General features: G+C 45.1%; 1 protein-coding gene across 4 annotated transcripts in view; it reads left to right on the top strand.

Annotated features, from left to right (window-relative positions):
* sdk2b (sidekick cell adhesion molecule 2b) overlaps positions 1 to 23176 on the top strand; it is a 1174030-nt gene that overhangs the window by 901029 nt on the left and 249825 nt on the right. For 3 of the 4 annotated variants that reach the window (XM_072483445.1, XM_072483443.1, XM_072483446.1), the window contains 3 exons: positions 4288 to 4358; positions 4660 to 4795; positions 9141 to 9197. In XM_072483445.1, coding sequence (XP_072339546.1) covers positions 4288 to 4358; positions 4660 to 4795; positions 9141 to 9197 — 264 coding nt within the window. The remainder of the gene's footprint in view (positions 1 to 4287; positions 4359 to 4659; positions 4796 to 9140; positions 9198 to 23176) is intronic. The other variant, XM_072483444.1, reaches the window with a different exon arrangement.

Genomic DNA, 23176 nt, shown 5'->3' with positions numbered 1-23176 from the left:
CCACTGCGCATGCGTGGGAAACTGTCAGCGGTCGCTAACGCTCCCGCGCATGCGCCGCCCGGGGATGTCATTTCCGTGCCAGCTGGCGGGGCAACAAAGGCCGTTTCCGCCAGCTGGCGGGGCGGAAATTCCTCTGGCGTCGGCCTAGCCCTTCAATGTTGGGGCTCAGCCCCCAAAGATGCGGAGGGGCGGTGCGATGCCCATCTGATTGGCGCCGTTTTGGGCACCAGTCGGCGGACACCGCGCCGCTTCGGGAGAATTTCGCCCCCGGTCCATGCTGGGAGGCAGGTCAGAGTGGGCAAGTGTTAGGGTTGTACTGAGGAGAAGGAATTAAAAGTTAAGGAGTGGTGGAGCAGATCAATGAAGTACTGTGGCAAATGGAGGGCCAAAGGCTAGGCAGCTCATGACTTGGTGGGAACCTATCCTTGGAATACCACAGAGGTTTGAATGCAAAGGGAATGAGGAATGACCTTGAAGTGTGGTCAAGATGACAGGAGTAGAGAGGCCATTTGATATGGCAAGACTGAAGGGATGGTCATAAATATGGACAACAGTGTTCATATAAAGGAACAGGAGGACAGCAGACATTGAAGTCAGGAGAGAAGACAAGATAGGTTGAGGTGGGATGGTGGGGGTGTAACAGATCTGATGCTAAATTCGGGGATGCCCAGAGGTAACTCTGGATAATATTATGTGGTATAACGCCTGAGGCCAAATTTTCCAATCAGGTGGACAGACACAGGTTACTGTGGGTGGTACACCCAGTTGCAGAGCAGTTGATCCATTTTCCAGGCTTGCTTTTTGGCACCAGGTTAGAATTTTTGAATATCTAGTTGCTGAGAAAACTGTGAAATCTCCTGTCGTTATCCCATCCAAGTGTGTTATTTCAAAACATGCTGAAGTGCTTTCGGTGCAGATTGAGTATCCCTTATTCGAAAAGCTCTGAAATCCACACTTTTTTTAACGTCCTCAGTGTCAGCTGTTCCTGGCACTGTGTCCCGTTCCTGTGGCCGAACACACGTGTGTGTGTGTGCGTGTGTGTGTATACACTTCCAATTGACAGCACGGGTTTGTTGCACCGAAAGAGTTGAACTCAGTACCCGATTCCCTGTCGGAGGGAAGCTGCGTGTCGTCGTCCGTCTGCCCCCCCCCCCCCCCCCCCCCCCGGACCTCCGCCCCAACCCCTATCAACCACAGCATCGACCGGCGACTCCAAGCAGTGTCCGAGGGTCTTTGCAGCTTGGTATTCAAAAATTCAAAAAGGTACGGAATCGGCATTTTGAATAAGGGATATTCAATTCGTACCAGTTTATTAAATTTCACGTTTAATTTTTCTTCATCCTGCAACTCTGCAAGTGAAGTGCTTCACAACAATGATACAAGGACACAAGTTTTTATGGTTACTGAACAGTTAACATTCCAGCAGGAACTGAATAAAATCAGATGTTGGAAAAAAGCATTCTGTTCTTCGGCTGTGCTGCATGTTATCAGTGAAAATATTTACTTTAAAAAGCATTTTTTCCCCCCAAAATATGAATTCTTGTGAACTTGTAGTATAAATAATTAGATGCAATTTGAGAAGATGTTGTTTACCATTTCCCTTTGAATGTTAATAATTACAGAGGGGTAAAAAGTTAATAGTTCATCAAACTGAAATTTTTATGTGTTTTTGGCGAGTACGCACAAGACATTGCAGAGCATGACCATGTCAAATGTGAGAAAATGCATACTCTGGCCAACAAATTAATTTAGCAAGAATTTGAAGAAGTAAGATTTGATGTAAGATTCAGAGAAATATCAACATAAAATATTTTTAAAACTTCACCCACGTTTCAATTATTCAATTACCATTATGTATTTTGGATAAATGACAATCTCCTCTACTTCCTTTATATGGATCATTTTTCAACCAGAATATTAATACAACAATTTATTTTATAAAATTGTCCATGTTCGAAATTATCTTTATTTAGCAGATATTGCTGAATGTGCCAATCTTCGAGGTATTACACAACAGTGTTGAGTCAATTTGCTTTTGTTCTGGTATCCTTCCTGTCACCCACCTTGATGGAAGCCAGAAAGCAGATTGTCTACCTGCCCTGTAGATCAAAGAAAAATGTACAACACAGAAGAACCTAAAGAGGAAGAGGGACAAGAAGTAAAACAAATACGGAACCTGGCAAATTCCTTCTGAATTCTTCACTGAAGCATTTTGCAGCTTCATGCATATTCACTATTTATTTCAGACATTTTTTAGGATTGTTACAATCCCCACATCAACTGATAACCTTAAAAATAATTCAAGTTTCAGTGAATTGGCTGAATGGATCACAAGACCAGGGGCTGGATTCTCCTCCAGCCCCGTGTTCCACGGCAGCGCGCCGTTCCCTAGCAGCGGGATTCATGACTCCCGCCACCTGTCAATGGGATTTTCCATTTAAACCTCTCTATGCTGCCGAGAAACCCACGGGTGGGGTTGCACTTCTGATGGGAATAATGAATTGCAACGGCAAGAGAATTCTGGCCCAGATTTCAGATTTTAAGACTTTTAATGTAAAGCAAACTAAAAGCAACATTGACTAAACATTTCCATAGGCAAATTTAACTCTAAACTAGAAAAGATATACACCATTTAATATTTAACACGATTGAAATGTCTCTCTACCACTATACTTTGCTTTGTCTGTTAAATAGACACTTCATTCTTCAGGAACCAGTCCAACTAGATTCTTGGCTCTTTTTCCAGCTTATAGGAGTAGGCCATTCAGTATGATCATCGCTGATCCTCTGTTTCAATGTGATATTCTCACTTTCTCCCATATCCCTTGATGTTACTAAAATCTAAAATAAATCTAGCTCTTGAATACAATCAGTGACTTGGTCTCCACAGCCTTTTGTGGTAGAGAATCCATCGATTCACTACCCTTTGAGTGAAGAATATTTTTCTCATCTCAGTCCTAAATGGTTTACTCCATATTCTGAGACTCTGTCCAATGGTTCTAGATTCCTCCACCAGGGAAAACATCCTCTCTGCACCTTATCTTTTCAGCCTGTTAGAATTTAATATGTTTCAATCAGATCTCCTTATCTTACAGGCGTAACGATCTTGCACCTTCTTTCCAGTAAGACAACCTATCCAACAGCAACCCGCCCCCCCCCCCCCCTCCCTCCTCCCCCTCCCCCCCACCAATCCACCCAGGCATCTTGTGAGCAGAATTCAGAACAGATCACATGACATCCTTCATTCCTCCATTCCTGACTGAATTAAACAGATAGTCCGAAAACATAACTTATGACCTCCTTGGGGGCCAAGGACAGTGCTCCATTCGATTTCCCCCTTACACAGCTAAGAATGAACTCCCCCTGTAATCGGGGACAGGGTTTCCCCTTAACAAGGGCAAACTACTCTGTGTAAGAACCCTGACCTAGGTGCAGGTCAGGGAGGGTGGTCCTTCAGGGAGAGGAGTAGGAGTTTTGTGTATACTGTAATAAACCAGTCGTTCATTTCTCCCCGACCATGTGTTCCTGTTGTCTCTCCCATTTGGGTTGTGCAATTACAATCTGATAAAAGCTCACCTTTGCAACAGGATCGATTATGTTATTGCATCAGACTAGGGAAACACAGTATGAAATGTTATCAACACACTGCAAGCTACAATATTTAAGACCTAGAAAAGCAAGATTGAAATCGCCTCAAAGTAATGCACTCAGGTAATGAGCAAGACATAACTTGTGCATGGTTAAGCTCATGGTACGTTCTACAGCACAGTGATGGTGGTGAGCAGTTGGTAAATCTTGGGCCATAGCGTCAGAAAATCCTAGGACCGATTTTGAAAGTGAGAGGCAGTTAAGAGGCTGAAATTGGTCTCAACGCCTCTGGAATAAAAATAAATTGAGCCAGGCAAAAAACTCTTAAACAACGTTCACAGGTGACTGCCTGGAAGCACTTGTATGTGGATATCAGAAAAGGACTGGATTGTGCTTGACTGTAATGTCCGCTAATATTCACTGTCTCACATCAAACTAACCAAATGAGCCAGCAACAGGAGACAATGCCTTGGAGAAAAAGTGGGATGAATATAGGAATAGAGATGATATTGTTGGAGTTGGAGTGTATCAAGGAAGTGCAGTTTACAGATCTTTAAAACATTCTCCTGAAGGAGATGTGTGTGATGAAAAATCTGGAGGCTATAACACATGCCTCACCTGCAATGTTTCTGCATAAGTCTGTGATTATTCAAACAATAATGCTGTCAGAAAGCTTTAAACAATGACTTTGTATTGTAGCACCAGATGAGGCACCTGAAATTCTTTCCGTGACACCACATACCACAACCTCAGTGATGATTCGTTGGCAGGTGAGTTCAAGATACTTCTGGAGAACTGGCTGTTTCATTTTCCTCACCTATAATTCGATCATTAGAATCAAATCTAGTATTAATTTGTGATGAAATTAAGGACGTGGTATGCTTCTGTGTGAAATTATTCGAGAATTGTAATTAAGCCATGCTTTGTTATACTGCAGCGTTGTACCAAAATGGAAGCTTGTGGAACAGAACTTATTGGCAGCTTACCACCCAATCTTTTCCAAAAAATGCTTGCTGATTCTATTTCTCTCTCCCTTCCCCCTCCCCCCCCCCCCCCAACCCACACACAAAGGCACCAACAGAAGAGAAGATTAATGGAATCCTCTTAGGGTACCGGATTCGCTACCGAGAATTGATTTATGACAGTTACAGAAGCTTTACCCTTCGCAGTCTGAGCAATCCCAATGCTAAGTGGTCTGAACTCACACGTAAGTCCGCTTTGTCCTCAATGTTGCACCCCATACAGGTCGCCTGTCTTTGTCTCTATGCAATATACTGTTGTTTTATTAGTTTGCATGAAATTAGCCTGGCACTTGCAGTTGTAATTCTCCTACTCAAGCATGTACAGTTTGTTCCAGTTAATAAGTTTCTTCCAGTAGAGTTGTGCCACAGCATGTTGCAATTTTGCCCTTTCGTTCTGGGGCATACGTCTGATTTCAACTGGGACAGAGATGACTGAAGCATTATCTTAGCCCATAAATTAAATGGATTTACGAAGTCTTTGAATAAAATAAATGATTTTGTCAAATGGTCTACTTTGTACAGGAAACACAGTCCTCATTTATATCATTTATCATCGCAGAATATCAAAATTGAGTTTCCCCATGTTTATGATTGTTGGATCTGAATCATCTCAGCCACAGGAAATAGCGGAGAAAACTGATTAACATAACGCATGGATGGATTTATCTAATTCTTTTTAAATTAAAAGCATTTTTGTTATTCTGAAAGCTCAAAAGAAGTAACTTTAAGAGCCGAGTTTACATTTGGAGTAAAAAAAAATTTAAACCATCTTGTTTGAATCAGAAGTCTTATGAAATTGAATCAAATGAACTATGTCTAAGGTACATAAGAACTAGGAGCAGGAGTCAGCTATCTGGCCCCCCCGAACCTGCTCCGCCATTCATTGAGATCATGGCTGATCTTTTGTGGACTCAGCTCCACTTTCCGGCCCGAACACCAGAACCCTTTATCACTTTATTCTTGAAAAAACTATCTATCTTTATCTTAAAAACATTTAATGAAGGAGCCTCAACTGCTTCACTGGGCAGGGAATTCCATAGATTCACAGCCCTTTGGGTGAAGAAGTTCCTCCTAAGCTCAGTCCTAAATCTACTTCCCCTTATTTTGCGGCTATGACCCCCAGTTCTGCTTTTGCCCGCCAGTGGAAACAACCTCCCCGCATCTATCCTATCTATTCCCTTCATAATTTTATTTGTTTCTATAAGAACCCCCCCCCCTCCGCATTCTTCCAAATTCCAACAAGTACAGTCCCAGTCTACTCAACCTCTCCTCGTAATCCAACCCCCTCAACTGTGGGATTAACCTAGTGAATCTCCTCTGCAAACCCTCCAGCACCAGTACGTCCTTTCTCAGGTAAGGAGACCAAAACTGAACACAATACTCCAGGTGCAGCTTCACTAACACCTTATACAGTTGCAGCATAACCTCTCTAGTCTTGAACTCCATCTCTCTAGCAATGAAGGACAAAACTCCATTCGCTTTCTTAATCACCTGTTGCACCTGTAAACCAACATTTTGCAACTCATGCACTAGGACACCCAGGTCCCTCTGCACAGCAGCATGTTTTAATATTTTATCATTTTTATCATAGGCAGTGTGCTGGTTTCATTCATGGGCTAGTAACATTGAAATAATAATCTGGAGACATGAGTTCAAATCCCACACTTACAACTGGGAAATTTAAATTCAATTAATTAAAATAAAATCTGGAATAAAAACTTGAATCAGTAATGGTGACCATGTAACTACAGGATTATTGGACAAAAACGCTTTTGGTTTACCAGGCTGATTTAGCTCAGTTGGCTAGACAGCTGGTTTGTGATGGAGAACGAGACCAACAGCGCGGGTTCAATTCCTGTACCAGCTGAGGTTATTCATGATCGCCCTGCCTTCTCAACCTTTCCTTTCATCTGAGGTGTGGTGACCCTCAGGTTAAATCACCACCAGTCTCTTCCCTCAAAGGGAAAAGCAGCCTACGGTCATCTGGGACTATGGCTACTTAACTGAAGGGAAGGAAACCTGCCACCCTTATCCAGTCCTCCTCTGTATAACCGCAGACCCACAGCAGTTTTAACTGCCACTGGGTGGTATTCAAAAAGGTGACTGATCACCACCTTGTCAAGGGTCGTAAATCCTGGCATGCTCAGCAATGTCCACATCCTATGAATGAATTTAAAAATGAGTAAAATGACATGAATTGACACTAAATTGTTGGTTTCACTCAGAGAAATAAAGCAGATACGTTAGATACCAGTGCAGTTGAGCTGAAGGCACATTGCTAAAAAAGTGTTGAAGGATGTTAAAATAATGTTTCCCCCTTGTGGAAGAGACAAGAACTGGGGTAACACAGTTTAAAAATATGGGGGGCGAAATTCTCCGCGCCTCGCTGCCGGTAGCGGAGTTCCTGGTGAGGCAGAGAATCCAGTGGTAGTGAAGAAAACGGGATTGGCGCCAAGCCATTTCTGAAGCTCCCATCCCCCGCTGGCATCAGGATTGCCCCACTCCAGAGGGAGGATGCAACCGTTTACACCCATTCCGTAGGCCGGGCACCATTTTCTCTGGACCCACGTGATTCACCAGTCCTCTGGGCCGGGAACCATGTGGGTGAGAATTACTACTGGTCTTGACAAGCGGGTGCCTGACGTGATGAGCCAAGGGGGTAACTCTTTAAGGGACTTGCCATCAAAGCCCATCAGAGGGCCACCCTCACACCCGCACAATGCAAGTCCTGCCCACCCCCACCAGACCCCTCCCACCAGATTCCCCCCCCAGTGATCCCCTAAATAAAGAGACCCTCCCCCCTAATTAAAGAGACACTCTACATAGACCCTCTAAATATAGAGATCTTGCCACAGACCCTCCAGAAAAATGACCCCCGTCAGGAAGCCCCCAGGAAACTGGAAGCTAGAGAGCTGGCCAGACAAGGGCAGTTAAAAAAACTACTGCTTTAACACTCGCCTGGGCAAGACACAGGAAACACTGTGTCAATTGCTAGAAAGAGAAAATCAGTCAGCTGTGTTTAAACCACCTCAGATCTTTGAGCTGCAAGCCATTCATTTATTTCTCTTTGATGTTGATTTTACAAGGTCGTGATTGACAGTTCCCACACACTCACAGCTGTCAGCATTGCTCCATTCATCTTCCTCCGCGCTTGAGTGACTCCGAAGTGCTCTAACCACAATGTTTATAAACATCAAGCTTTGATTGACAGGTCCTGGACCACTTCAACAGAGTTAAGTGCTGTCAATCTCCAGCTGACCACTTCAAAATCACTCAAGTGTGAAGGGAGGTGATTGGAAGGGAGCGCAAATCAGGTGCAATTTAGCTCCAGTCGCTCAAAATGAGAATTTCGTCCAGGGTATCCCGTTTAAGACCGAGATGAGTAGAATCTTTTTCTCTCAGAAGATTGTGAATCTCTGAAACTCTCTTCCCGAGAGAAGTAGGGGATTTGAAAGTTTTAAGGCTGAGTTTGATAGATTCTTGATTGACAAGGGAATCAAAGAGTTTAGCAGGTAGGAAGGACGGTTGGGTTGAGGCCACAGTCAGGTCAGCCACAATCATACTGAGTGGCGGAGAAGGCTTGAGAGGCCAAATGGCCTACTCTTGCTCCTAATTCGTATGTTCACAGGTAAGTATCACTGTGTCATCAACCCAGGAGAGGTAAGTGAGCAAATGTCTCATTTCCCAGCAGTATAAGTTTTTGATGAACGCAACCTCTCCTGAAGTTGTGTTGTATAATAATATTGTCGTATGTTATTTATATATCTTCATGCACAAAGTTGCCACACTCAATTGTTGCAACTATTCTCGCATGACACAGTCTATCTGTGTAATAATTTCATGTGTGAAATGTCCATCATTCTACACTATAGTCAAATCAATATACATTAATGCAAAATAAGAAAAAAATGAACATTACAATTTGTTCCTCCTTTGTTTTATGTAGCTAGATTTTAGTATTTTATAACATCTGCAGATTATTAGTATTTAGTTACATTTAGCTGCGCTGCACGTTCTTCTAAGATCATTGCAATCTTCTCAACTATTTATTTGTCTCCCCTAACACATGACTTAAACTGTTGCAGATACAAACAGAGGATGTGGAGCAGCCTCACTAATAGGCCTCACTGAACATATTAATGTGGAATTGCGCAGGATCACCTCATGAACCCCACCGCGCACCATCTAATACGGGCTTATATCCAACAAAATAATGTTCATAGAATAAACAGGAGTGTTGGTGATGTGTCTTATTGTTTAAATAACCATTGTAGAGTGCAGTACACACTGCAGTATCCTGTGTCACGTTCTACTAATTGCTTTCACTTTGTTGCCTGTGTTTTTCTTTAAACCTTGCCTGAGTTTTGTTTCAATAACCCTGCAAAGATTCACAGTAACCAGCACAAAGCTATTAACATATTGTTCAATTGTGCTTGGTGCTACTTAAATGAAAGTTACCAAATTGATGTTGTTCACTAATATTCACTGTTCATTGTAATCTGTCTCTTCACGCTATCACACATCCCGTAGCTGTGTATAATGTTCGGAACCTGAGTGACTCCACACTAGCACAATACGAGCTGGACAGTAAGTCAATTTCCTCATTCTTTTCGTTATATTTACTTTTTTAACCCCATTTTTATCCCTTTTCTCTCCTCCTTTCCAGAAGGCGGTAGCCCAAGCAGAGCTACAGTTCCATGAGCGCGCGCCATCTTTTCGTATCTCATGCAAATAAGTCTGAATCTAGGCAGAGACAAATGTCATTTGGTTGTGCCCCATCATAGTCACACAAGGCACTGGAAAATGAGGAGAGTTACAACTCTGGCTGATAACCCTCTTCCGTAACCGTGAGAGATATGAATAGATTTAGTCACCCCAACCAACAATTAAGGGGAACCACCCTGGCGTAAAGCTGCTGCAAACCTGGGGCTTTCATGATCTGTATGAATGGTTTAGTGTATCTACCGGGAGGGGCCCCCATGGTGGCCTGGCCCACGATCGGGGCCCACCGATCTGCGGGCGGGCCTGTGCCATGGGAGCACTCTTTCTCTCCGCGCCGGCCTGTGTAAAGCTCCGCCATGGCCGGCGGGGAGAAGAAACCCCCTGTGCATGCGCAGGAATCACGCCAGCGGTTCTGGGAACACGCTGGCGCTCCTGCACATGCGTCAACTCGCGCCAGCTGGCAGAGGCCCTTCGGCACCAGTTGGCGCGGCGCCAACCACTCCAGTGCCGGCCTAGCCCCCGAAGATGCGAAGGATTCCGCACCTTCCGGGCGGCCCAACGCCGGAGTGGTTCACGCCACTCCTTGCCGCCGGTACGGCCCGCCCCGCCGGATACTGGAGAATCCTGGCCACTGTTTTTATGATGTTTGTTGAGAAATATATATTGTTGAGGACACCAGGAAGAATTTCCTTGATCTTCTTTGAGTAGTGCCTTGAGATCATTGGGACTGTTCTCACTGGAGTTCAGAAGAATGAGGGGGGATCTCATAGAGACTTATAAAATTCTAACAGGACGAGACAGGGTAGATGCAGGGACGAAGTTTCAAATGATGGGTGTGTCCAGAACCAGGGGTCTCAACCTGAGGATTCAGGGTAAACATTTCGGACAGAGATAAGGAGACATTTCTTCACACAAAGAGTGGTGAGTCTGTGGAATTCATTACCACAGGAAGTAGTTGATTCTAAAACTTTGAATATATTCACGAGCGGCTGGATATAGCACTTGGGGAGAATGGGATCAAAGGCTATGGGGATAAAGCAGGTTTAGGCTATTGAGTTGGATGATCAGCCATGATCGTGATGAATGGCGGAACAGGCTCGAAGGGCCAAAAGGCCTCTTCCTGCTCCTATCTTCTATGTATCTATGTATCCTCCTGAGAGGGCAGGCAGTCTCAGTTTGACATCCCATCTGAGTGACTGCACTCCTGACAGTGCAGCACTCCCTCAGTTCTGCACTCGAGAGTGTCAGGCTAGGATGATGTGTTCAAGTCCTAGTTTGGGGCTAAACTCACAGCCAACTGACTCAGAGGCAAAAGTGTTCCCCAGCACATCTGTGGAGAGAACAAACAAGTTAATGTTTGAGATGTGTGCACCCTTCTGGCAAAATGAAACTACACTGCAAGATTGGTTGACCATTTGTTGGACTGCACAGTGCTGTTGTCAAACTGCATTTGTGTTAGTGTATGGTCACCATTTTCATGCACATCCCATTGGCATGGAAAAAATTGAACAGATGCAGGTTGTCTTCATGAACAAACCCTTCTTCCTGTCTTTTCAGCTGGCAAATGATGACCCAGACAACAAGTGGATAACTTGTTTCTTGGAAGAATTTTATCAATTGGTTGTTTAAAAAACCTGGGAAATATTGTATGTTCACGTGAAGAAACAAAATCACTAACAGCTCGCATTACAACACACTTTTTTTATTGATGAGTTCTTCACGACAGAATGTGGAACCAGCAGGATTGGCTCTGACCATCAGCTGACACTTGACCTTCCATTGTTTAATTGGTTCTCAGGTATATCTATTTCCGGAGGCAAGGTGCCTTGTCAGTCAGTGGGAGGAACATTGAGATTGATACCCTTCGTGAAGTGTACAAAGTTAAGAAACCTGTCCCCGTTTGGAAAAAATCAAATTGCTTGCAAGATCAGAAGGAAGACGATTAAATGTTTGCAAGTGAAATCCAAACCACGCTTTAATCCCCTGCTGATCTGATCTTCTCCCCCCTCATAAGGCATAAAATTTCACGTGCTAAAATTGGATGTCATTAAAACATGGACGAATCAGTATTGATTGCTAACATCATTGTCATTCTGGTTGAAGCCCATCTCCATGCTAATGCATGGTCCACAGGTTCTGGCAGAACCGCGCAGCTATTGACTTCCTTGCAGCCTTAGTGCAAACATGGACATAAAAGCTGAATTCAAGAGGTGCGGTGAGAGTGGTTTTCCTTGACATCAAGGCAGCATTTTACCAAGTATGGCATCAAGGAAGCCCAGCAAAATTTAATTACTGGGAATCGGGGGAGGGGAGGGGAGGGGGGAGGGGGGGGACTGTAATGGTAGGAGTTCTACCTATCACAAATTAAGATGATTGTGGTTTTTGGGGGCCAATCATCTCACCCGCAGGATATTGCTGCAGGAATTCCTCGGGGTCGCGTCCAAGGCCCAACAATCTTCAGCTGCTTCATTCCCGTAACAGCCTCCCCGAACAGGCGCCGAAATGTGGCGACTAGGGGCTTTTCACAGTAACTTCATTTGAAGCCTACTTGTGACAATAAGCGATTTTCATTTCATAATGACCTTTCCCACATCATAATGTCTGAAAAGGGGATGGTCGTTGATGATTCTAGTGTGCTGTACCATTCAGAATCCTCAGACACTGGTGTAGTCCATGTTGTTTCTGTGGCCACGGACGTGAATACAGGATGGTGTGTTGCCTTCCTACTGCCAAGGTCAAGGCTGTCACTGAATGGCTGCAGAGCACCCTGAGGTGGAATTCGGAAAGATAGGTGACACTAGAGCATGGAATACTAAATTGACAAGTGGGGTCAGAGTAAAGGAGAAAGTAATAGAGTCTAAATCAAGGTTACTGTGTATCTATGTGAATGCATGAGGCGTGATAAATAAGGTTGGTGAGTTACAGGCACAAATAGCTATATGGAAATACATTGCTGTGGCCATAACAGAGACCTGGCTCAAGGAAGGGAGGGACTGGGTGTTAAATATTCCTGAATACAAAAAGTTCAGGAAAGATAGGAAAGGAAGAAAAGGGGTATGGGTGGAAGTATTGATTAAGGAGAGCATTGCAGTGCTGAAGAAAGAGGATGATCCAGAGGGGTTCAGGACATAACCTATTTGGCTAGTGCTAAGGAACAAAAAAGGTGTAATTGCACTGCTTAGTCTACAGGTCACCAGCTAGTGGAAAGGATGTAATGGAACAGATTTGCAAGGAAATTACTGAGAGGTTCAAAAATGATAGAGTACTTATAATGGGGACTTTACTTTGACTGGGCTAGAATTATCCAAATATAGACTATCTACACATATATATTATCCCTTGTATTAGTGTAAAGGGCAGAGAGAGTCAAGAGTTCCTGGAGTGTGTTCAGGAAAATATTTTTCAATTTGTTTCCAGTCCAACAAGGGAGGAGGCCTTGCTAGACCCGATTCTTAGAAATAAGGTGGGTCAAGTAAATCAAGTGTCGGCCGAAGAACATTTATGGGTCAGTGAACATTGTGACAGTGAACATTGTAGCAGAAGGTTTAGGCTGACTATGGAAAAGAATAGAAAACAGTGCCAAGTAAAAACAGAATAACTGGAGGAAAGTCAACTTCAATGGGGTCAGAACAAATTTGGACTGAATTGTAAGAGTCCTTCCTGTTCCTCCTTGTCCATTCCCTGTCTATTCCCTTGTTTTCCCCTTCTTTTATTTTTGCAGTTACATTTTTTATCTTTGGATGATTTAAGGATTTGTGTCTTTAAGATAGCCTGCCATTTTAATTCAAGCAGAAGAAAGTGATAGCCTGTTCCTTTAATTCAAACAGCAGGATCCCAGGAGGCTGTGCTGGTTTAGACTGGTCATTGGAGACTGGTTGGCCTCGGTGATGACTCAGTTTGATTGATGTGGCTGGTGGCCAATGCATTGGCCCAAAAGGCTGCGCCCTGGCCAGTAACAGGTGGTGATATCTTCCCACTAGAATGTTTCTCAGAGCCACGAGGTTCCATTTTAGTTTCACTTTTGGTTCTGGCAGTGGAGTGGAAAATATTCAGAAACATCTCCTCCAGAAAACGGCTGCCAAGCCTCTCCAAAAAAGATCCAGTTAGCTCTCTCTCCAATTAGTCTGTGAAGGTTGGATTCATGACAACAAGGCGTGAAGGCAGGCCACAGACTGAGAGCAAAGCCTGATGAAACAAGGACTCTGTCTCAACAGGTAAATTGTGATACAGACTGTAAAGCAAGGACTGTGATTCTCAAAGTACTGTGGCGAAAGCCTGCAAGAACCCATCATCTGAAGCAAAAACTCTTTTCCCCTTCGTCCTTCCTATTATTTTCACCCCTCTTCCTTCTGTGTTTGTCTGTCCTGTGTGTGTGTGTGTGTGGATGGAGGATGGGTCAGTTAAAGGGAGTGGGTAGTTGGTTAGCTTGGTTGTTATCCAAGTGTATTTGCTACATAATTTATCATTATTCTTTTCAGAAATAAACAGTAATTGTGTTTCAACTTACAAACCTGGTGACTGTAATCATTGGACAGCTACGGGCCAAAGAGTTCGGGAATTTTAATAAGAATTATTGGTTAATTCACTTGTGTTGTGACTCTGGGACACGTGGGGCTGGAATACTTGCCCTCAGTGGCGTTATAGAATAACGGTGTCAAAGGTTGACAAGAAAAAGAGTAGCCAACCAATGGGCTACCTTCAAGGTATATTTCCACGAATGCAAAAAGTAGGAGTAACAGATGTACAGCTCTCTGCATGACAAAGGAGATAGAAATTAAGATAAAGAAGAAACGTGTGCTTATAGCAGGTGTCAGTTAGAAACTACAATTGAGAACCAGCTGAATATAGAGGGTTCAGAGGGGAAGTGAAAAAGCAAATAAGAGAGGCAAAGAGTGAATATGAAAAAAGACTGGCAGCTAACATAAAAAGGGATCCCAATGTCTTCTGTGGGCATATAAATAGTAAATAAGTGGTAAAAGGATGGGTAGGGATGATAAGGGACCAAAAACGGAATTACACATGGAGGCGTAGGGCAAAACTGAGGTATTAAATGAATACTTTGAATTTGTCTTTACCAAGGAATAAGACGTTACCCAGGCCAAGGTAAAAGAGGAGGTAAATCAGACATTAGAAGGGTTTAAAATTGAAAATGTGGAGGATAGGTTATTTGTACTTAAAGTTGATAAGACACCGGGACCGGATGAAATGTGCCCAAGAATACTGTGAGAAACGAGTGTGGAAATTACTGAGGCACTGGGCATAATATTTCAATCTTCCTTAAACTCGGGGCTGTTGCCAGAGGGCTGGAGAATTGCAATCATTACATTCTCGTTCAAAAAAAGAGTGCAAGGTTAAGTCTAGCAACTACAGGCCAGTCAGTTCAACTTCTGTGGTGGGGTCACTTCTAGAAATAATAATTTAGGACAAAGTTAATAGTCATGTGGCCAATTATGGGTTAATTAAGGAAACCCAGCATGGATTTCTTAACGGAAAATCATGTTCAACGAACTAGATGGATTTTTCAGAAGAGGTAACAGAGAGGGTTGAAGAGGGAAATGCTGTTGATGTGGTGCACATGGACTTCCAAAAGGTGTTTGATACAGTGCCACTCAACAGACCTGTCAGCAAAGTTGTAGCTCATGGAATGAAAGGGACAGTAGCAAAATAGATATAGAGTTGGCTGAGTGGTAGGAAACAGAGAGTAGTGGTTAATAAATGTTTTTTGGGCTGGAGTGGAATTCCCCAAGGATCAGTGTTGGGACCCTTGCTTTTCCGATCTATATTAATGACCTGGACTTTGGTGTACAGGGAACAATTTCAAAGTTTGTGGATGATACAAAACTGGGAGATTTTGTGAACTGTGAGGGCGATAGTGTAGAAGTTCAAAAGGACGTAGACAAATTGGTGGAATGGGTGGACAAGTGGCAGATGAAGTTCAATGCAGAGAAATGTGAAGTGATTCATTTTGGTATAAAGAACACGGAGAGACGGTATGAAATAGAGTGTGCAACTCTAAAGGGTGTGCAGGAGCAGAGGGCCCTGGGTGTAAATGTGCATATGTCATTAAAGGTTGCAGGACAAGTTGAGAGAGCAGTTAATAAAGCATAAAGTATCATGGGCTTTATTAATAAATCACTCGTTCAGCCTCGGCTAGAGTCTTGCGTCCAGTTCTGGGTACTGCACTTTAGGAACGATGTGAAGTCATTGGTGAGAGTGCAGAAAAGATTCACAAGAATGGTTCCTCTGATGAGGAATTTCAGTTGTGAAGATAGTTTGGAGAAGTTATGACTGTTTACCTTGGAGAAAATGAAGCTGTGAGGAAATTTGATGGAGGTGTTAAAAATCATGAGCGGTCTGGACAGAACAGCAAAGGAGAAACTTCCCACTCGGGAAAGGATCAAGATCAAGAGGACACACACTTAAATAATTAGTAAAAGTAGCAATCGTAATATGAGTGTCATGATATTCAGATAAACATCATGGTGCAAACACATATACACACTGATGGACAGATCAACAGACCAATCAACACACACACAACATCACAGCCAATCACAAGCAAGAGCACACGCACCATAAAACGGGGAACACACAGTTCCCGCTCATTCCAGCAGGAGACAGCTCAGGGCACAGAGCTCACAGCAAGCCACTCAGACATACACCATATGCTGAGTGCCTCTCCAAGGTAGTGTTAGGGCTGGGTCCACAGGTTAACGGGTAAAGTACGAACCACAGTCATACATTTACAGATGTTGTTATCAAGAGTAATAAAACAGAGTTGTACCATCTACAACCGTGTTGGTTCGTTTGTATAGCGGAACACCCAACACGACATAGTACCAGGATTGGAACCCTGCAACTGTGAGACCTACCTGCACATCTTCAGAGATCCGCCATCCTGCGCCATGGACACCATCAGCCCGCCGCAGCCGCTCCAAATCGCTGGAAACCTCTGCGTCAACTGGAAGCTGTTTAAACAGCACTTCCAGTTCTTCCTAGAAGCCACAGACAGGGAGAATGCATCGGACACCAGGAAGATCACCCTCCTCCTCTCCACGGCAGGGCAACACGCCATCCACATCTACAACTCCCTGGTGTTCGCGGAAGGTGAGGACAAGACGAAGTACAAGACGGTCCTTCTAAAACTTGAGCAACACTTCAGCGTTGAGGTGAACGAGAGCTTCGAGAGGTACCTCTTCCAGCAGCGCCTGCAGGGTAAGGATGAGCCTTTTCAATCTTTCCTGACACACCTCCGTATCCTCACGCAGTCCTGCGGCTATGAGGCCACCTCCGATTCTATGATTCGCGACCAGATAATTTTTGGGGTCACCTCGGGCACCCTACGCCAGCAGCTCCTCAAAATTAAGAGCCTCACCCGAGCCACCGCCATCGAAGCCTGCGTCCTCCATGAAAACGCGATCAGCCGGTACTCCCAATTCCAGGCGGCCGAATCGGCATGGCAGGGGTCCTACGAGTCCGAGTGGGTCCAGTCGATCGAGTTCCTCCCAGCCCGCGGACCGGACGAGGGCGGCCATTTCGCGCGCTTTCCGCGGCCTCCCACGCTTGTACGTGCCAAAAGAGACGTCGACGCAGAGGGACGTGACGCGCAGGCGCGCTCTACACAGGACTGAACTGCGCATGCGCGGTGGCGCAACGAACACCATGACGTCACGACATGCGGCAACTGTGGATCCGCTGATTTAAAGCGGCAATGTCCAGCAAAGAATCGACAATGCCTGTGCTGTGGTAAGATGGGACACTATGCTGCATGCTGTCGAGCAGCTCAACCTGCCAACGCTCACCAATTCCGCCAGCCTCGCAGGGACGTGCGGGCCATTCAGCCTTCATACACCGAGTCATACCCTGACGACATACAGACCGATGACACCGATGACCGGGAAGCCTTCCGCGTTGCGTTCATTGACAGGAATCGGATGTCCCCAAGCAGGACCCACCAGCCGATGCCAGTGAACAGCGTTAATCCGGGTGATGAATGGTGTGCCACCCTAACGGTCAACCCGAATTCGTCGCCCACCTACTAGGCTGGACCTATGAGCATGTCTGCACACTGGACTCACTAAAGTGTTATGCCACAATGTTAATGCGTTTCTCTTTTTGTCGTTACAGGAGTTTGTTTTTGATGTTTGATGATTGCACTTGTTTTGTTTATGGTACAACCTCATTGCTATGTTGCACCTGACACCTTCCTATGTATATAGTTTAGCCTCATGTACATGTAGATATTGCACACACATATTCAGCTGCACTCAGTACACACCAATATTTATGACCACATAGGCACATATTCTTGTAAAAAAGGGGGGATGTCATGATATTCAGATACACACATCATGGTGCAAACACACATACACACTGATGGACAGATCAACGTACCAATCAACACACACGCAACATCACAGCCAAGCACCAGTGAGAGCACACGCACTATAAAACGGGGAACACACAGTTCCCGCTCATTCCAGCAGGAGACAGCTCAGGGCACCGAGCTCACAGCGTGCCACTCAGACATACACCATGTGCTGAGTGCCTCTCTCAGGTAGTGTTAGGGCTAGGTCCACAGGTTAACGGGTAAAGTACGAACCATAGTCATACGTTTACAGATGTTGTTATCAAGAGTAATAAAACAGAGTTGTACCATCTACAACCGTGTTGGTTCGTTTGTATAGCGGAACACCCAACACGACAATGAGAAAAAACATTTTCATGCAGTAAGTGGTTAGGGTCTGGAGTGCTCTGCCTGGGAATGTGGTGGAGGCACGTTCAAGTGAATATTCAAAAGCAAATTCGACTGTCACTCGATAAGGACGAAGGTGCAGTGTTATGGAAAGAAGCGGGAGAGCAGATTTCGGAGAGCCAATGGAAACACAGTGGGACAAATGGCCTCCTTCTGTGCCGTAACAATTCTGTGATTCTGTGATGTCCTTATGCAGCAAGACCTGGACAACATTCAATCTTGGGATGATAAGGGGCAAGTAAAATTCGCGCCACACAATTGCCAGACAATGACCATCTTAAACGAGAGAATCAAATCATCTCCCCTTTACATTATACAGCTTTGCCATTGCTGAATTTTCCACCACCACCATTGACCAGAAACGTAACTGGACCAGCCACATAAATACTGTGCCTACAAGAGCAGGTCAGAGACTGGAAATTCTGCGGAGAGTAATTAATCTCCTATCTCCCCAAAGTCTGTCCATCATCTACAAAACACGAGCCATAGATGTGATGGAATACTCTCCACTTGCCTTGATGAGTGCAGCTCCAACAAAACTCAAGAAGCTCCACACCATCCAGGACGAAGCAGCCCATTTGTTTCGCACCCTATCCACCACCATACACATTCACTCCTCCCACCACCGGCAGCAGTGTGAACCAGATACAAAATGCACAGCTGCAACTTGCCAAGCCTCCTTCACAGCAACTTACAAACCCATAATTCTAGAGTTCTAGAAGGACAAGAGTAACAGATGCAAGGGAACATCATCACCTATCACCTGCAAGTTTCCCTCCGAGCTACATACCATCATGACTTGGAACTATATCACTGTTCCTTCACTGTCGCTGTGTCAAAATCCTGGAACTCACGTCATAACAGCATTGTGTGTGTCCCTACACCAGATGGATTGCAGTAGTTCAAGAAAGTGGTTCACTGCCACCTTCTACACAACATTTAGAGATGGGCAACAAATTCTGACCTTGCCAGCGGCACTCACATGCCAGGAATTAATTTTCAGAAGTGCCAGTATCTTTTCCAGATGGTTTTCATTAATGTCCACTGGTATTGATGCCAATTGCAGCACTTCTACTGTTCCTTAGCCAACAGCAGCTACCTCAGCACAAACTGAAGATCAGCCGTTGATCTTCCCTGGTGTGTATAATTTGGATTTTTACTGTTTAAATTCACTGAGCCATGATATAATTCTAAAGTTAAATAACTTCAGAGGTGACATCTGTATTGATATCTGGATGAACTGAGGTTGTGCCTTTCATAAAGAAAAATTATTTAAGGAAATGTTTTGCGTGGCACGTGTCTGTTTTTAATCTATCCTAAGCTGCATCTGACACACTTTCTTTCTTAAACCTGTAAAATTGTGTAATATTGTAAGTTTTAATGTATGCTACTGGACCATAGTTAACTTTTTTCTTGATGCATGTGAGTAAACCCTATTTTTATGAGGTATCTTGCGAATACATAATAACAAATACTTAGCACATAATTCCAGCGGTTACTTGGCCTAATCTGCGACTTTAGGAATGCTCACTTTGGAGAAACAAAACTGAATCCAATCTTTCAAAGTGTGTGGTATTATCAGGTATTACAGTACCCAAGAGGCTGAAGACCATTGGTTAAACCTAGGAGTTTACCATTGGCTGTTGGTATGTAGCTCCGCCTTGACATGCGGGGTATAAGAACCGGTGTCGTCCCAGCAGCCCTCATTTGCTGTACCGAAGCTGCTGGGGAACAGTTCGAGTCGATTAAAGCCTTCAGTTATGTTACAACCTCGTCTTTGATTGTAATTGATCGTGCATCAAAGTGTAACTTCCCTGCGATTTTCATTCAGCAGATTGCATAGTCACCAGCTGACAGTGGTGAAGCGACCTATTTTCCTGCAACTTATGCTGCGTGTTTCCTGAATACGACACTATGTAATTGGAGATGTGAGACAGTGGCATTAACATCAGATTGAAATCAGTTGGCAGTGACAGTAAATAAGGGTGTCAGTTTTGGTTCAGTTCAAGCCCTTGCCCTTGTGTATCACTGCGCCAAGTGTTGTGGCTCAAGAACTCCTCACTATAAGCTGCAACTTCTGAATGGCTTAACATTTTTATCTGGCGAGAATTTGAGCACTCAGTAATTCACCAAATCAGGAGAAGTAAAGGTAGCACTGCTAATACATTCAGAAAGGGTAAATCACATCTAAAACTAAGCTAGGAACATAATTAACAAGCCTCCACTTGAATTCTTGAACTATTTTTCAAATAATGTTGGAAGTATAACCATGGGCTGGATTCTCCAGCCCCCTGCCGGGTCGGCGAATCCCCGGGTGGCGGCACGAATCCTGCTCCGAGGCCGGCTGCCGTATTCTCCGGCACCGGTTTTCAAGCGGGGGCAGGGTTTATGCTGCGCCGATCGGGGGGCCGTTGTCAGCGGCCCCCCCCCCCGGCAATTCTCCGGGCCCCGATGGCCGAGCGGCCGTCGGTTCCTCGCCAGCCCTGCCAGCGTGAAATGGATATGGTCCATCACTGCGGGACCAGGCTTGTAGGCCGGCCAGGTGAGTCCTCGGGGGAGTGCGGTGGATCCGGCCCCCGGGGGGGGGCCCCCACTGTGGCCTGGCCCGCGATCGGGGCCCACTGATCCGCGGGCAGGCCTGTGGCGTGGGGGCACTTTCCTTCTGCGCCGGCCTCTACAGGGCTCCGCCATGGCCGGCGCGGAGATGAACCCCCCTGCGCATGCGCAGGAAACACGCTGGCCGGTCTGCGCATGCCCCAACTGGCACTGGCCCTTCGGCGTCGGTTGGCGTGGCGCCAGCCCCTCCAGCGCCGCATCTTCCGGTCGGCCCGACTCCGGATTGTTCCGCGCAGCTCTTGGCACCGGCGTCTGGCCATCCGGCCAGTTGCAGGAGAATCTCGCCCGATATGTCTGAAGAAAAAGTAGGAATGTAGGAAGTGTAGTTCATCACTGATTATGGAGGTGAATTCAATATGTAGAATCCCAGATTATCCAGGAAAGATGATATGGTGGGAGAAAGGGTTGCTGCTTTATATGCATGGAATAATCTGGGTGTTAAGGAAGATGATGTCAATCTAAAGGAGAAGCGAAAAATACGAAGTTCCAGTGAAACACTGGCAGAATTTTGGTCAACGATTCAGGTTTACTACAGATCCCAGAAATGAACTGCTGGCTATCTGTTCAATGCTTTAGAAATGCCATTCAAGGCCCATCTGTTCTTCCCTGCTCATCGGATGTACTTGATCACCTGGCGAGGGTTCCAGGCATCTCGGATCCATGTTGGAGAAAGAGGACCTCCGTGAGCACGCTGCTTCCTTCCCTGAAGAAGAGGCAGACTTGAAAGAGATTTAAGTCCCGAGTGGGCAACGGTAATAACTTGTTGTCAGCGGGCATTGACATGCGTGCCAGGGAGACATGTGAATCTCTCATTCAGGCACATTTCTCCCGTGCCTCCCTTAAACATTTGCTGCATGGGGCTTTCCATGAGGGTCGCTACACTCAATGGTGAAGCTATGGACATACAAGCAAGATACATGGTACCACTGACCTGCTCATGGGTGCGAACAGCCTTTGGGAACTCTGACAGATATTTACACATTTCATACTAGCCAGTATCTGCTGCTTCAACATGAACTCCCATCTGCATGAAGTTGAGCATTGCTGGGTTCTGACTGAGTCTTTTGATGGGGAAAGACTGCAGCTGTCACTTCCTTCCTTTAGCGGTTCACTATGTTAACCACCTGGTGCCGCTCTTTCTAACTGCATGTCAAAACTGACCGACTTGAGAGAATCTGCACTGGTGGAGGGTGCACTAGAATGACGCGACGCTGCCTCCTCAGGTGGTAGCGTCTCATTTGAGATCTAATGTGGTTCAACTGCCATCACCGGGGCCTCATTTGCTACTTGTAACTGTGAGAGGGACTAGAGTGATGTTTTGGCTGTCACGACACCCTGGGCTAGTGCGTGGTCAATTCCAGCCCCACTTGACCCCAAGTCACGACACAGATGAACTAAGATTTTATTTAAAATACCCGGGAGCCTTGATTAATCCAAATAAACTGCAATCACTTGGTTTGTAACTTTAACACTAGTAACATTTTATTATGTACAGTTTTATAATTAAATGGACAGAAACAATAACTGACTATCTAATACTCCTTTCCGAACAACCCCCCCTCCTAACTACCCCCACTCTATGTGTGCGCACACACACACAAACAATACAGAGGGGAAAGGGTGTTGGAAAGGGAAGCAAAATATTGATAAAAATAAAAGGATAAAGGTATTTGATCTACTGGGATGACTTCTAATAGTGTCTTTCTGAAATTCAGTTTTTGATTTGGTACTTCTTCCTTCTAGGCTTGAGATGTTTTTTTCTGACAAGATTGTCTACCTTCTCTGCAGACTCAGCATCATTTCAGGTTCACAGTAAAGGATGTACCAGGCACTCGTTGCTTTCAGAACAATAAAGCAGTTCTTTCACTTCAGCAAGCAGGAGAAAGCGAGAGGGCATTCCTTTCATTTCCAAGATCTAGACACTTCTGCCCAGTTCTCTCAGAAAGCATCGTGCAGGAATCAATCACTAACCATTATCAGGCAGAACACTGCCCCTGGCCAACCCACCTGTTGCCAGGCAACCAATCAACTCAACTCCTTCCAAACCTGGTTCCTAAGACCCACTCGGTGCCGAGGAGCCTGGCTAAAACAAAACCTAGGAATACAGTGTCCTGACATGCAGGTTGCTTCAACCTTAAGTCTTCAACTCAAAGGCACATTCCGATTATGGGTCTCAGGACCAAAATAATTCCCGCTGCCTGGAACTCGCTGAGTTCACCAGTAGCCACAGGTGCACCATAGCTAGTAATCATCAGGGGATTTCCGTACTCCCCTCATTATTAGCAACAGGCTATCCTGCTGCAACCCCTCCGAGCTCTATTGCCTTCTCCTTCAGCACTAGTACAGCGAGTGATGGCACCCACCTCCAGTTCTTCTCTGCTCTCTATAATTATAAGCACACTTCAGCAAACAACCGACACAGCGTCGTTTGTCTCCAGAAGTCCAGCTGCATTCATCATTCTACGCCAGCTTC

Source organism: Scyliorhinus torazame, chromosome 18, assembly GCF_047496885.1.
Source record: "Scyliorhinus torazame isolate Kashiwa2021f chromosome 18, sScyTor2.1, whole genome shotgun sequence".
NCBI lineage: Eukaryota > Metazoa > Chordata > Chondrichthyes > Carcharhiniformes > Scyliorhinidae > Scyliorhinus > Scyliorhinus torazame.
The sequence above is the reverse complement of the archived record's forward strand: the minus strand, read 5'-3'. Positions and strand labels throughout refer to the sequence as shown.